At 37.4% G+C, this 11,666-nt stretch overlaps 1 protein-coding gene across 6 annotated transcripts in view; it reads right to left on the bottom strand.

The window, feature by feature from the left end:
- Positions 1 to 5,715: 5,715 nt before the first annotated feature.
- The window catches only part of WRN (WRN RecQ like helicase), a 143,260-nt gene continuing 137,309 nt past the window's right edge, over positions 5,716 to 11,666 (bottom strand). For all 6 annotated transcript variants that reach the window (XM_045779211.2, XM_045779208.2, XM_045779213.2 and 3 more), the window contains 2 exons: positions 10,953 to 11,081; positions 5,716 to 8,597 (listed from right to left, as the gene is read on the bottom strand). In XM_045779211.2, the coding sequence (XP_045635167.2) occupies positions 8,478 to 8,597; positions 10,953 to 11,081 (249 nt within the window). In that variant the 3' untranslated portion in view covers positions 5,716 to 8,477. The remainder of the gene's footprint in view (positions 8,598 to 10,952; positions 11,082 to 11,666) is intronic.

Below are 11,666 nucleotides of genomic sequence, written 5' to 3'. Positions count from 1 at the left end.
TGACCCGCACAGAAAAGGCAAGGGATGTCTTCTCATTTAGGCTCAGCTGCCAAGGAGTCTAGCGGGAGGCAGGTCATCAGGTAGTACCTGTCAAAGCAACAGGATAAGCCCCCAACCCCCTCAGCCTCATGGAGTTCTCCCACCTGGGGAATGAAAAGAATTTGGTCTACTTGTTCAGCTTCTCTTAGGTTCTTTGGGAGTCCAAAAGATCTGACACGTTCCAGAAAACCTAGACCAACATTCCCCCCGAGATCCAGGCAGCTCCCTGGAATCCTCCACACTCCTATCTTTGCCCTAGCTTTCCCTGCTTCCACATACCAGTCTCATCAGTAAGAGCCTGCACTCCAGCCAGTGCTCTAAGACCCTGCTCACCTGCCAGTCCTAGCCAGCAAGAGAGGCAGATGGAAGTTGTAACTGGGACAGGGTGGAAGCAAACATATTGGTCTGCCTTCATCCTGGGACGCCTTCCTACTTTAGTTTTAATTTAATTTTTTAAATTTTTTTAAATTTTTACTTTTTTCTGCATACCAGTCATTAACAATGATTATTACACCAACAAGGCATTTCAGTTACACTCATGTGTATGTTAATGTTTTTATAAAAGTGCTATTTTTCTAATCTCTTATGGAGGTTTGGCATGATCTTATAAAATCTGGAAAATAAAAAGGTAAAACCTGAATTTAATTGTGAAGGAAGCCTCCCCTGGAAAGGTGACTTCCCATATTGAGATGCAGAACAGAATTTAGCCTTCCCTACTTTCTGCAGCAATGGTGCAAGTAGGGGCCTCTTTCCCCATTTCATTCCCCGCCCTGCAACTCTGTACAGTCAGCTGAAACAGGAGAGCCCCTAATGTGTGAGGATGCTCTCACCGGAGGCAGAAGTGGGAGAGCTGGTGGAAGTGCTCTGGTACTTAGCAAAGATTATTACATCCCAAAGCTGGCTGATAAGATATCTAACTAGAGACCATCTTTCTCCACAATTCTGAGCTCCCCAGAGACTTGCTGAAGAAAAACCTACAGATGACCTCACTTTTTAATTTAAGACCCTAAAGCCCCCAGCAGACTGGTGTCTGATATTGAGTGAAGACATCGGAAACAGAGTCAAATGTGACCTTGACCTTCAGAGCATGGAGTCTCAACTGTGGATCTGCAAACTAGAAACAAGAAAAACAAAAAGGGGAATAGGAGGGGGTAGGTGGGGTTAGGGTCTCCCTTTCCCTTACTCACCAGGAGCATTTTCTTGCCTCTCAACTGCATTAAGAGCTTACAGCAGCAGTCAGCATCTTTTTGTATATCCAGTCCCCAATCTGCCGTTCTGTAGAGAGACCACATCTTCCAGGTACAACTCCCCTAAAGAGGCCTAGCCATTGCTCACGAGGTTTCCCAGGGATAACCCCACTTAAGTCAATGCTGGATTATTTCAGTAGAGTGAGACCATTCTCGCATCCTGATCAAAAGTCCGTGAAAAACCAGTTTTGTTGAGAGGTACACAATCAATTTTGCTTTAAAGAGAGACTGTGTATGAATGTATATTTACAAGATTCCCCGGTTCTTTAACATTAGTGACCATTCCATCCAACAACATTTTGCTCCTGTATTTATATGTAACAGCAGTCACTAAAGACCTATATATTGTCAAGTAGTTTGGTGAAACGCTAACATTCTTCTGTATGTATTTTTCTTTGGCGATGAGGAGGAAATTTTTTAACCAAAATCCAACTGAAACCATAAGGACGGTATTCCGTAGAGTTTGCAATCTCTGATCTGATCATAGAGATGGGAGTTTAGCTTTAGTTTTAAAAGTAATATAGATTTAATTTAAAACAGATTATAAAAATGTAAATATCTGGCCCTTCCACCCTTCCCCTTCCACTCCCCCGAAATAATAAATGTTAATCATTAGGAGTGTCTCAGCCCACAACTTCTTTATGCTCCCACAACCATATAATGGGCGGAGAGGATGAGGTATAAACATAAACTTCTACTTTTTCTAACCGCCACCAGGTGCCAGATCTCCTTCGAGGTAGTAGCTTGCTTTATGTTTCAGCCTAATTTCGGGGTTTTCCATCACTCTGGGAATGTTGGAATGGTCTCAGTTCAGTTTTCCATCTTCAATCGCACATGTGATTCAACATTCTCCTTACTTCCATCCCGACCCCAGGTCATGCTAGACGGATGGCCACAGCTATCTCCTTTAAATCACCTCCCTCTTCCCTGTACTTACCCTTAGGAGTTAGAGGAGGGAAGAGGAGGAGGAAAAACAGTCCCAAAACTGACTAGCAGAATTGCTTATTCCCTCTAGGTTATGGTTGCTTCTCTAATTGGCAGTTGCTCAGTCTGTTGGCAGATATACAAATGCCAGCTCTCTTCAGGGGTGCACTAGTGGTCCTTCCGAGGGTCCGGGGGTGGGGGTATCTTTCTCCAACCTCCTGCCAAGTGTGATTTTGCTGCTTGGATGCCTGCACCATAGGTGGTCCTCTTCTAAGGGTACCCTGAGAATGGCCTTGAGACCCAGCTCCTTCCAGGAAGTCCACTCAACCCACGGGAAACTAGCACATTCTTGCTATGCCACATGGTGATGGGCAAGCTGGGCCCTTGGCATCTGCAGTCACAGCCCACTGTATCAAACCCCAGGATCATCGAGTACTCTGCTGGACCAGGTCAGAGGCTCTCAGAGAGAAAGTCACTCTCCTTAATCTAGAGCACTGTTTCAACACCTTCAGTCTTCTCGAAATAAGGATGGGAAGCCAAGTGAAGAGCCTCCTTTCTCATGGTAGATACAAGAGGAAAGGTTTGTTGCCCTCCCACAAGCTGTGTCTTTTGCGAATGAAGTTCTCCCTCTCACCCAATACTTGTCTTTCACAGAGGCGAGGATGGGGAAGAAGTACTAGTGCCAGTTTTCCTAAAAAGGTGCCATCATACAAACAGCTAGAAGCACTCTGAATTTAGCATTTTTAAAATAAACTTTAAGTTCAGTCAAAATTTTAAAAAAATAAGGAAAGTCTCACGTGGTTCCTAACCCCAACTGGTTACATACTCATATACTGTAACCTTTTTTTTCCTCACTCATTTTCTGTTTACAGAAAGGTAAGGAAATACATGTAGGCAAATACAGGATTCTAATTCATGTTGTACCAAAGGGTGACTGCCCAGGGTGTGGTACACAGCAAATGCTTAATAAATGATTAGCTTTATGATTCCTTCATGTGATCTTTTTTTTTCTTTCACATTGGTCATTTTTTTTAATCTTAGAGTATGTGATGTATTTTCTTCAAAATGTTTTGTTTCCTATAAGAAAATACTTTTATAAGATGCTTTTTCGTTAATTTTTCAGAGTAAATCTTCCCCTCTTAAGCATGGGATCCATGTTGTGTTTCCTTCTTCTATTTGTTCCTTCTTTACAAGGCCAGTCTATTGTCTCACAGCCCATGAATGCAAACGTTTATCAAACGAAGAAGTACTGAATAAATGAGTACACACTTCTCAATAATCCTTTAAAATTGAGTTAGAAAATGAAGCTGGATATAAGGCCGAAGTTTCATTAATTTTCTGAAAAATAATGAAAGCTCTGGGTTTAATGGATTCTAATATTAACCTTAGCATTAATAGTAAGCATAATGTTACATCTTTTTCCTTCTCTCACAAATGAAATTTGTTTGTGATAGAATATTATGTAATAACATGTTTTTGAATCCTTATTAAATATTCCAATAATGTTTCAAACTTGGTAGGATTTCAGCTTTAAAAGAACAAACATATGCTAATTTTTCAATGATACATTCTAAAACTGAGCCACAAGAAAATCTGTTACTCTAAAAGCTAAATTATTCCCAAGTATTTCAGATGCTTACACTATCAGATATAGACCTATTATTCCTTAACCCTGAAATATTCCTACCAAAGGTTTAATTTACTTCGTATTCTACTTATTTCTAATTTCTTCCAAGGTTTAAACACATTTACCTGGTAAGGATGTCTGTATGTTATCCCAAATGATTTTTGGGTTGCCTTCCCAAGAAAAACTATGTGGCACTTTTCCAGGTAGCTGAGATCCTGATGTTTGCAGCTCCCCTCACGACTGTGGTGAACGCTCTTCAGTTTTTGTTGGTTTTGCAGGTCTTTGCCTCCCACAAGACAGATAAATGTCTAGTTAGCCCTAAAATGACTTTACAGTAATGCCATTGGCTCTTTCATGTTTAGTTACTTCTATTGCAACCTCTCTGAACAGGAAGAGTCCTATATTCTTTTCTTAATCTATCTGGTAGGACCATAGGCTTATGTTTTTTGTGGTGGGTTTTTTTTTTTTTTGTAATTCTAAATAACTGTTATGGCATTTTCTGACTCCATGGTCAGAATTCCAAATGACAACACAAGAGATCAAAATTAATACTTTGTGGAGGAGATAGCATAAGACAAATACCCTAAAAGAAACTCCTTACTTCTGAGAATGAACCTGTGGCAAACTTGAGACCTGACACTGTTGAAGGATGATGACACATCCGGAAAATTAAAGTCCAGTTCATCAGTTCTTAGTCAGTACTCGGTGCTGTACTGAGTCATTTGGTACCAGACACTTGCACCTCGTCATCAGGCAGAATACAGCAGCGCCTCCCCCAACGCCCTCTGCTGGTAGGAAATGGTATGGAGCGTGCCCTGGTGCTATGGAGTGGTAGGGAGCGGGAACGGGTGGGGAGAGTGGGAGGATATGGAAACTCCGCACGAATGGGAAACCTGGAGATTTAGAAAGCCTGCCCCTCCACCAAGGAGCAAGCTACTTCGTCGTCTACTTTGCGGAACTACCTCTATAAGCTTCCACATCCTTTGCCATTAAAAAAACTTTGTATCTTCTATGTCTGTTGGGGGGGGGGGGTCTATCAATCCTGACTGTACTGTGGTGACAAGTGCACAAAATTGGAAGTTAAAAATGAAAAAACCCTTATTCAAACAGGTTTAACCTAAGTAAAGGGAATTTAATGCCCCGTGTATAAGAAATACTCAAAAATAGGTCTGACTTCAGGAAAGGCATGAAGGTAGCCTGACAGTATCACCCATAACCTGATTCCCTGCCCTTTCTACTCAGCCTACCTCCCCATCAGCTTCACTAAACGATGATTCCTCAGGGTCCTAAAAGTGCTCCAACACTCCCAAGGTCCATGCTTCCTCATTAGTATCAGCAGGGGAAAAGAGAACATATTTGTTCCAGCATTTCCATAAAAAGTCCTGAGATTCACTCTCATTGGAATAATTTAGCCAGATCCAAATACTGTGGCCAAAGACTAGCTTAGATGAGGTCACAGGTGCCAATCCCATATCCAGGTTGGGATTTTTCTTCTTGGAACCAACTCAAACATAAATCAAGAGCCATGTACGCTGAAAGGCCTAACGTCCATACAAAATGATAACCAAGACAAAAAATAATAATTCTCTCTCTCCCTTTGGCTATGTATGTGGCATGAGATTATACCATATTTCATTTTAAGAATGTTCAAAGCAGAGCTTTAAAACAGCAGAAAAACTGGATGTGATTTAATGTGCAACAGTAAGAAATCAGCTAAATAATTCATAGTACATCTATATAATACTATGTCAGCAGTTCTCAATCTCCTATATCTCAAAATTCCTTTATATTCTTAAAAATTATTGAGGACCCAAAAGAGCTTTTGTTAATGTGGGTTTTATCTATCATTACTTATCATTTTAGAAATTAAAACTGAGAAATGTTTAAGAAATGTTTATTAATTTTTTTTTTAAAAAGCAGCAGTAAATCCATTACATGATAACATAAAACGTTTTACAAAGATATCCCCCACAAAATAGCGAGAAGAATGGCAAAGTCTGACTTCACAGAAGTGGCTGGATTCTCAGGTCTGCTTCTACATTTAATCTGCTTCTACATTCAAATGCGTTCTTTTGGTTAATGTATATGAAGAAAGTGTGACCTTAAACAGGTATGTAGTTGGAAAAGGGTAGAGCATTTTAATAGCTTTTCCAGATAATCGTAGACACTCTTCTTTGAAACTATACCACAACTGGACACCTGTAGTTTCTTAAAGACTGGTTGCAGTGCACAACCTGAAACCTATAACATAAATGAATGTTTTCATACCCTGCTACATTAAAATCCACCGGGCCATTGTGTGGTTTGAAGGAATCTTTCACTCATGCATGATTTTATAAGATCATGTATTAGTCATCTAGAAAATATTAGTTCACTGAGTTGTGCAGATCTTCTAATTGTTGACAATATCACTGTAAACAAAACAATTTGTTAGTAGTATGAATAATACCTCGTTAGAAAAGTCTTTATATTATGGGAAGCTCTCAAACTCCTGGCAACAGACACAAGTTTTCCAAAACTATAAATTCTACCAGAAGACTCAAATTTTTTCATTGCCAACAAATAACCATCAGTTTTCCTTGGAGTGATAGGATGGCTTCATTCAATTTTGAGAAAATATCCACCAAATGCCCAAGTCTGAATAACCAATCATAGTTTTCTATCAGTCACTCTTTTCAGTAAAAAATGGTATTCCATGGAAAAAGAACTGATTCAATTCACAATTCAAACAATCAAACAAGTGTTTTTCCTGGAGGTAACCATCATACTTTGGGACACAGAAGTGTTTTATACATACTCGCCATTCCATCACATAGAAGATCGAAAAGATGTGTGTTTAAGGACTGAGAATTAATAACAACCGATAATCTGGTGTCACTACCTTGATTTGCACTTACATATCAGTGGTTTTACTCACGACTGCTTTGCACCCTCAATGCAAAGAACACAGGACAAAAGTCAAGTAACGTCTTCGTATTATGAAAACAGTTTTGCCTTTGCAAATTCCTTGAGTCTCAAAAACTCCTAAAAGTCTGCAGACCACACTTTGAGAATCCCTGTACTATATATAAAGCCACAAAAAAAGATTCTGTGGAAAACAATTTAATGACACGGGAAAAAAATGTTCATAATATATTCAATTAAAATATAAATTTGAGTCTCTAATTCCACTTCTAGAAATAATCTAAACTAGGAAAAAAAAAGGACAAAAAACACCAATAGGAAAGTGATTATATAAAATATAGTATACTCATCATATAAAATGGTAGGTAGCTATAAAAAAACGAGACAGACCAATATATACTGACATGGAAAGTTCTTCATGACATTAAGTGACAAGAGTTGGTTGTAGAAAATTGCATGTAGCATGATCTAATTCACTTTAACAAATAGGAATGAATGTGTAGTTATATATGCAAAGGCACGTAAGTGCTCAAGGAATGACTAGAGAACTTTAAGTCACGTATTCAATAGGAGCTACCTCCTGGAAAGGGAATGGTAATGAGATGTATGAAAATGGGAATATAGGGAACTTCTGTGTTTTAACTTAAATGTTTTATAAACAAAATACATTCAGTATTATTCATGTATCAAACTAAGAGAAGCAGTGAATACAGAGGCTTAGCAGGATTCACAGAAGGGGTTAACTGATTATCTGCTGGTGATTTTTATTTTCTTTTTTTCACCTCTCCAGATTTTCTAGTTCTTCTACGATATTTCTTCTAATTATTAACAGTTATTTTTAGTACAAAAAAGTCAATTAAAGGCCAGATGGTGACCTGGTTCAAGTGATATTAACTATGGTTTACCAAACGCAGTGTCAGAGTATGGGTTTTGATAGCGAAGTTGCATGTGCTACATAAAAAGGTATTAAAATCAAATTCCAACATCCTCAAAAACTAAAAGTGTCAAGGTAATTAAGTAAATAAAAGTATATATATATATATATATATATATATATATATATATATCTTTGTAATATTCAGTACGAAGGGATTTATTATTTAAAAAATAACAGAAACACCATCAAAATACAAAGTGCATAGTTGCCTAGTGGAGTTGGTCTCCTTTATTATATTATTTTTCCCTACTTTCATGGAACCCAGAGTGTTTCATTTTCACTACCACTAGTGATACCACTAATACCATTTATCAATGCGTGTAAGAGTTTCTTGTAAAGATAGGTAAGGACAATTTGTAAAAATAACTATGCTTCCTTCATTCACAAGAAAGAATTCTGGTAATATATGAAGATTTTCTATCACACACTTTATCATCATACAACTACCAGACTGTTACTTGTATCAAATCAGCACCCCTTACATTTTCCAAACATACTGCTGAAATAAATAAAGAGATTAGAAAACAGAGCAGTAACACAGTTTTTTAAAGCAATCTTAAAGGAAACTAACTTATAATTCTATTCTATGATGTACTCACTCAGGCTCTCAGAAGACTCAACTTATTAAACTGCACAAGGCTGTTTTAAGATGTCAGCTGTTGAACAAATGGGTAAGTTTTACTTTTGAGATTAGAATAATCTGTAAACTGGTACTGGTCGCCACTATTTTCAGAAATGAAACCCAGCTCCCCTCTTATAATACAGCAAGACACACACAATTCCTCTGGAAATTGCCAGTTTAACTAAAAAGACCTTTCTTTTTTGTTTTGGCCATTGATTTCTTGCTGGTGTCAGCTACAGTCTCATGGTCTTTGGCAAACCACTCAGGTAATTTTCTCTTTAAGGTTACAGATGCAGGCTGTAGGAAGAAACAGAATAAGAAATATCTGTAATGTTGAAAATGTAGTTCAGTTGTAAAAAGTAGCACAGGTTACTGTATATACACCCACCACCCTTCCCTTGCTGAATAAAACAAAATATTGAGAGCCACAGAATTTATTTCTGGATCAAAAAGTAAATAAAAGAGGAACAAAAGTCGCTATATCATTTCTTTAGGCAATTACCTGCCATCTTGTAATCTGTTCGCAGGCACTCAAGTGTACACAGTCACTTAAGAAGGAAAGAACTGGATGCTATTTCAGAGTTATGTCTCACATGTATTCGGTTTGGGTTGACCAAAATGGTTAATTTAATGTTCTGAGGAAGGCACCTGCTTAGGTGCGCACACACGCACATATATACACCCACACATATACACACACACACAGACACACACAGAATCATATTAGGCATTCGAAAAAGCATAGACTTTGTGTCTCCAACGGCTACTGACTAGCAGAGTGCTTCAAACACTGTAGGTACCTTGCAGAGTTGCTGGGACGTAACAGACACTCAAAAAACGTTCACTGAATAAATGAAAAAAATTCCATTTTTTGTCTCAGACTCTTTTGAGAATCTGCTAAAAACTGAAGATCCACTTCTAACTGTACACACACATAATACTTTGCACAGTTTTAGGGGACTGATGCACCAAATGAAGCCTCAGAACCCTAAGTTAAAAGTCCCTGAAAAAAAAATTTTAAGAACCCAGAGGCAGTGGTTATGTATTATACGATCTTCACTTGAAAAAGATAAAACAAGTTTTGAGTTATGTTCCTTAAGCATAAAATGGCATGAATTAGTGTTATCCCAGTTTGACCACAAGAGCCTCAAACTAACGTAATAGACAAATCATTCTAACGCAAGTACACCTTGGAATCCTGCAGAGTTAATTTAGTTATCAGAACTCTCTGAAGGACTATATGATAAATTGACCTCAATCTCAGTTATAATGTGTCTGTTAACTTAAGGTAAAAAGCATAATTTATTCAATTTCAAGAATGAAATTACAATTACTTGCTATGTTCTATTATGTTTTCTATGTTTAAAAATGGTTTCAAAAGATTTAAGGGTGGGAAAAAAGTAAAAGATCCTTAGCAGAAAACTGTGAAACCTTGTATTTAGAAAAGGTAAAAAAACCCCAAAAAAACACTACTAGCTGTTTCGGCTTAATTAAAGAAATCCAATGAAGAAGAAAGAGCTATTCACACTTTAGCAAAAGCTAAAGAGAAAAAACAGGCTAAGGACAGCAAATTTCCTCACAGGGAATAGAAATCCAGGAGAAAAGATTAGATTTATATGCATTGTATGACATGATATTTGACTCAGAAATAATAAATACTGGGGATATAAAATGGCCCAGACACAAGGCATTTGGGCAGACATAAAATTGGTCCAGAAATATTTCTTCTTCCTGTAAGATCTTATTAGCACAATCCCTTGCAGCCTACAGTTGCTTGCAATCAGAGTTTGGACAGTTATGCGCATTTGGAGGAAGGAAATCAGTTATGATAACAAAACCAAAAAGCAAAACAGAGCATGACATCTGAACTCCTGTCAGAGCAGAGGGAAAAACTCTAAGTCTTGTAGCCGAATACCATGGAATAAATAGGGGCTTCCAGACAAGACAGAACTAGGTTTGCGTTCTAATCGAGTCACTTGCTAAATGTACGGCCTTCTGAATGTTATTTCAGCGTCAGCTGCTTCACCCAGAAAATGAGAATAACAGTACATTACATCACTGGATTACCTGGAGGGTCAAATGAGAATATATGCAAACTACCAAAATACATTCTGATTTACTCTTGGCATTCATTAATCAGTAACTAACATCATTTAAAATGTTTTATCTTCTATAATACTTCTACAGAATGTTATCTTCAGTATTTACCATACTACTATAATAATGATCTTGTTTCATTGAGAAAGAGGGAAAATCCTTACTTACACTGAGTGTATTTTTAAGTCTCAACAGTAAGTATCTGGAGAGATTTTAATTATGAGAACTGAGTCACCTAACAGAAACAATACCTTTCAGTGACTACTTCCTTCACCAGCAGACAACTAAAATTCCCAGCAATCACAATAAAATTTTCAGGGGGTATATATATCTTTCTGATACTCCAAATTCTATTAACAAATATTATCATTAAGTTGAAAATACAAAACATTAACTCATTTGTTGAGTATCTGTGAGCATACATATGTAAGCAAATAGAGAAATATGTATGTTATAGTCACATTTAATTTCATCTAAACTAAGACAAATCTAAAAACAGTAATTATCAAGTTGGATGTACTTGTCATGAAAACTACTTTATTAATTTAATTTTACCTGTAAATGAGAATCTGTAAATAAATCTGTTTCTGAATCGCTGGCTGGCTGACTCCAAGAAGTTAGTCTTAGGGAATTTCTGTGACTTTCCTCTTTTGGTGAAAAATCACAAGGATGCTGTGCATCAACCTTTAACATTATTAGAGAACACAAAATAGTTACAGCATGCACTATTTTCTTAGAGAACAACACAAAACAAGAACTATGCCTAAAAAAGGAAGCTTAAGAAAATTCTAATTGTTCCGAAGTACTGAATTTTAACAATAATAATTACAATAATATTACTCATAAGGCATTTTTTTTTCTGAGTATCTCAAAACAGTTTGTGAATGATATTGTACAGTTAATTTATAATGAAACTTAGTGGCAGGGCAGAAAATATCACATACATTTTCCCTTAGGCAGTGAAGAAAAATAAGGAGGAAAAAGGTGATTTGGGGGAGACGGTTCTGGGAAGATGGTTGAAGCAACAGCATAGTTTGTTAATCTTTCTGAAGTCCACCATTAGAACAGAACTGACAGGAAAACCCAAAATCATAATCTACATTTACAATGAAACTAAATTTAAAGGTATCCTTAGGAAATCCAAACTCTGAGCATGTGAGGACAAACCACCAACAGCCATAGGACCTGCTGAGTTCCACGATGCACGAGATTGAAAGCAGAGGCATGCAGTGAGGTACCTAAGAACAAAGAACCCCAAAGTAGCCCACA

Source organism: Ursus americanus, chromosome 27, assembly GCF_024610735.1.
Source record: "Ursus americanus isolate L20-20 chromosome 27, mUrsAme1.1.p, whole genome shotgun sequence".
In the NCBI taxonomy this organism is placed as follows: domain Eukaryota; kingdom Metazoa; phylum Chordata; class Mammalia; order Carnivora; family Ursidae; genus Ursus; species Ursus americanus.
Note: the sequence above shows the minus strand (reverse complement) of the source record. Positions and strands in the feature narration are given on the sequence as shown.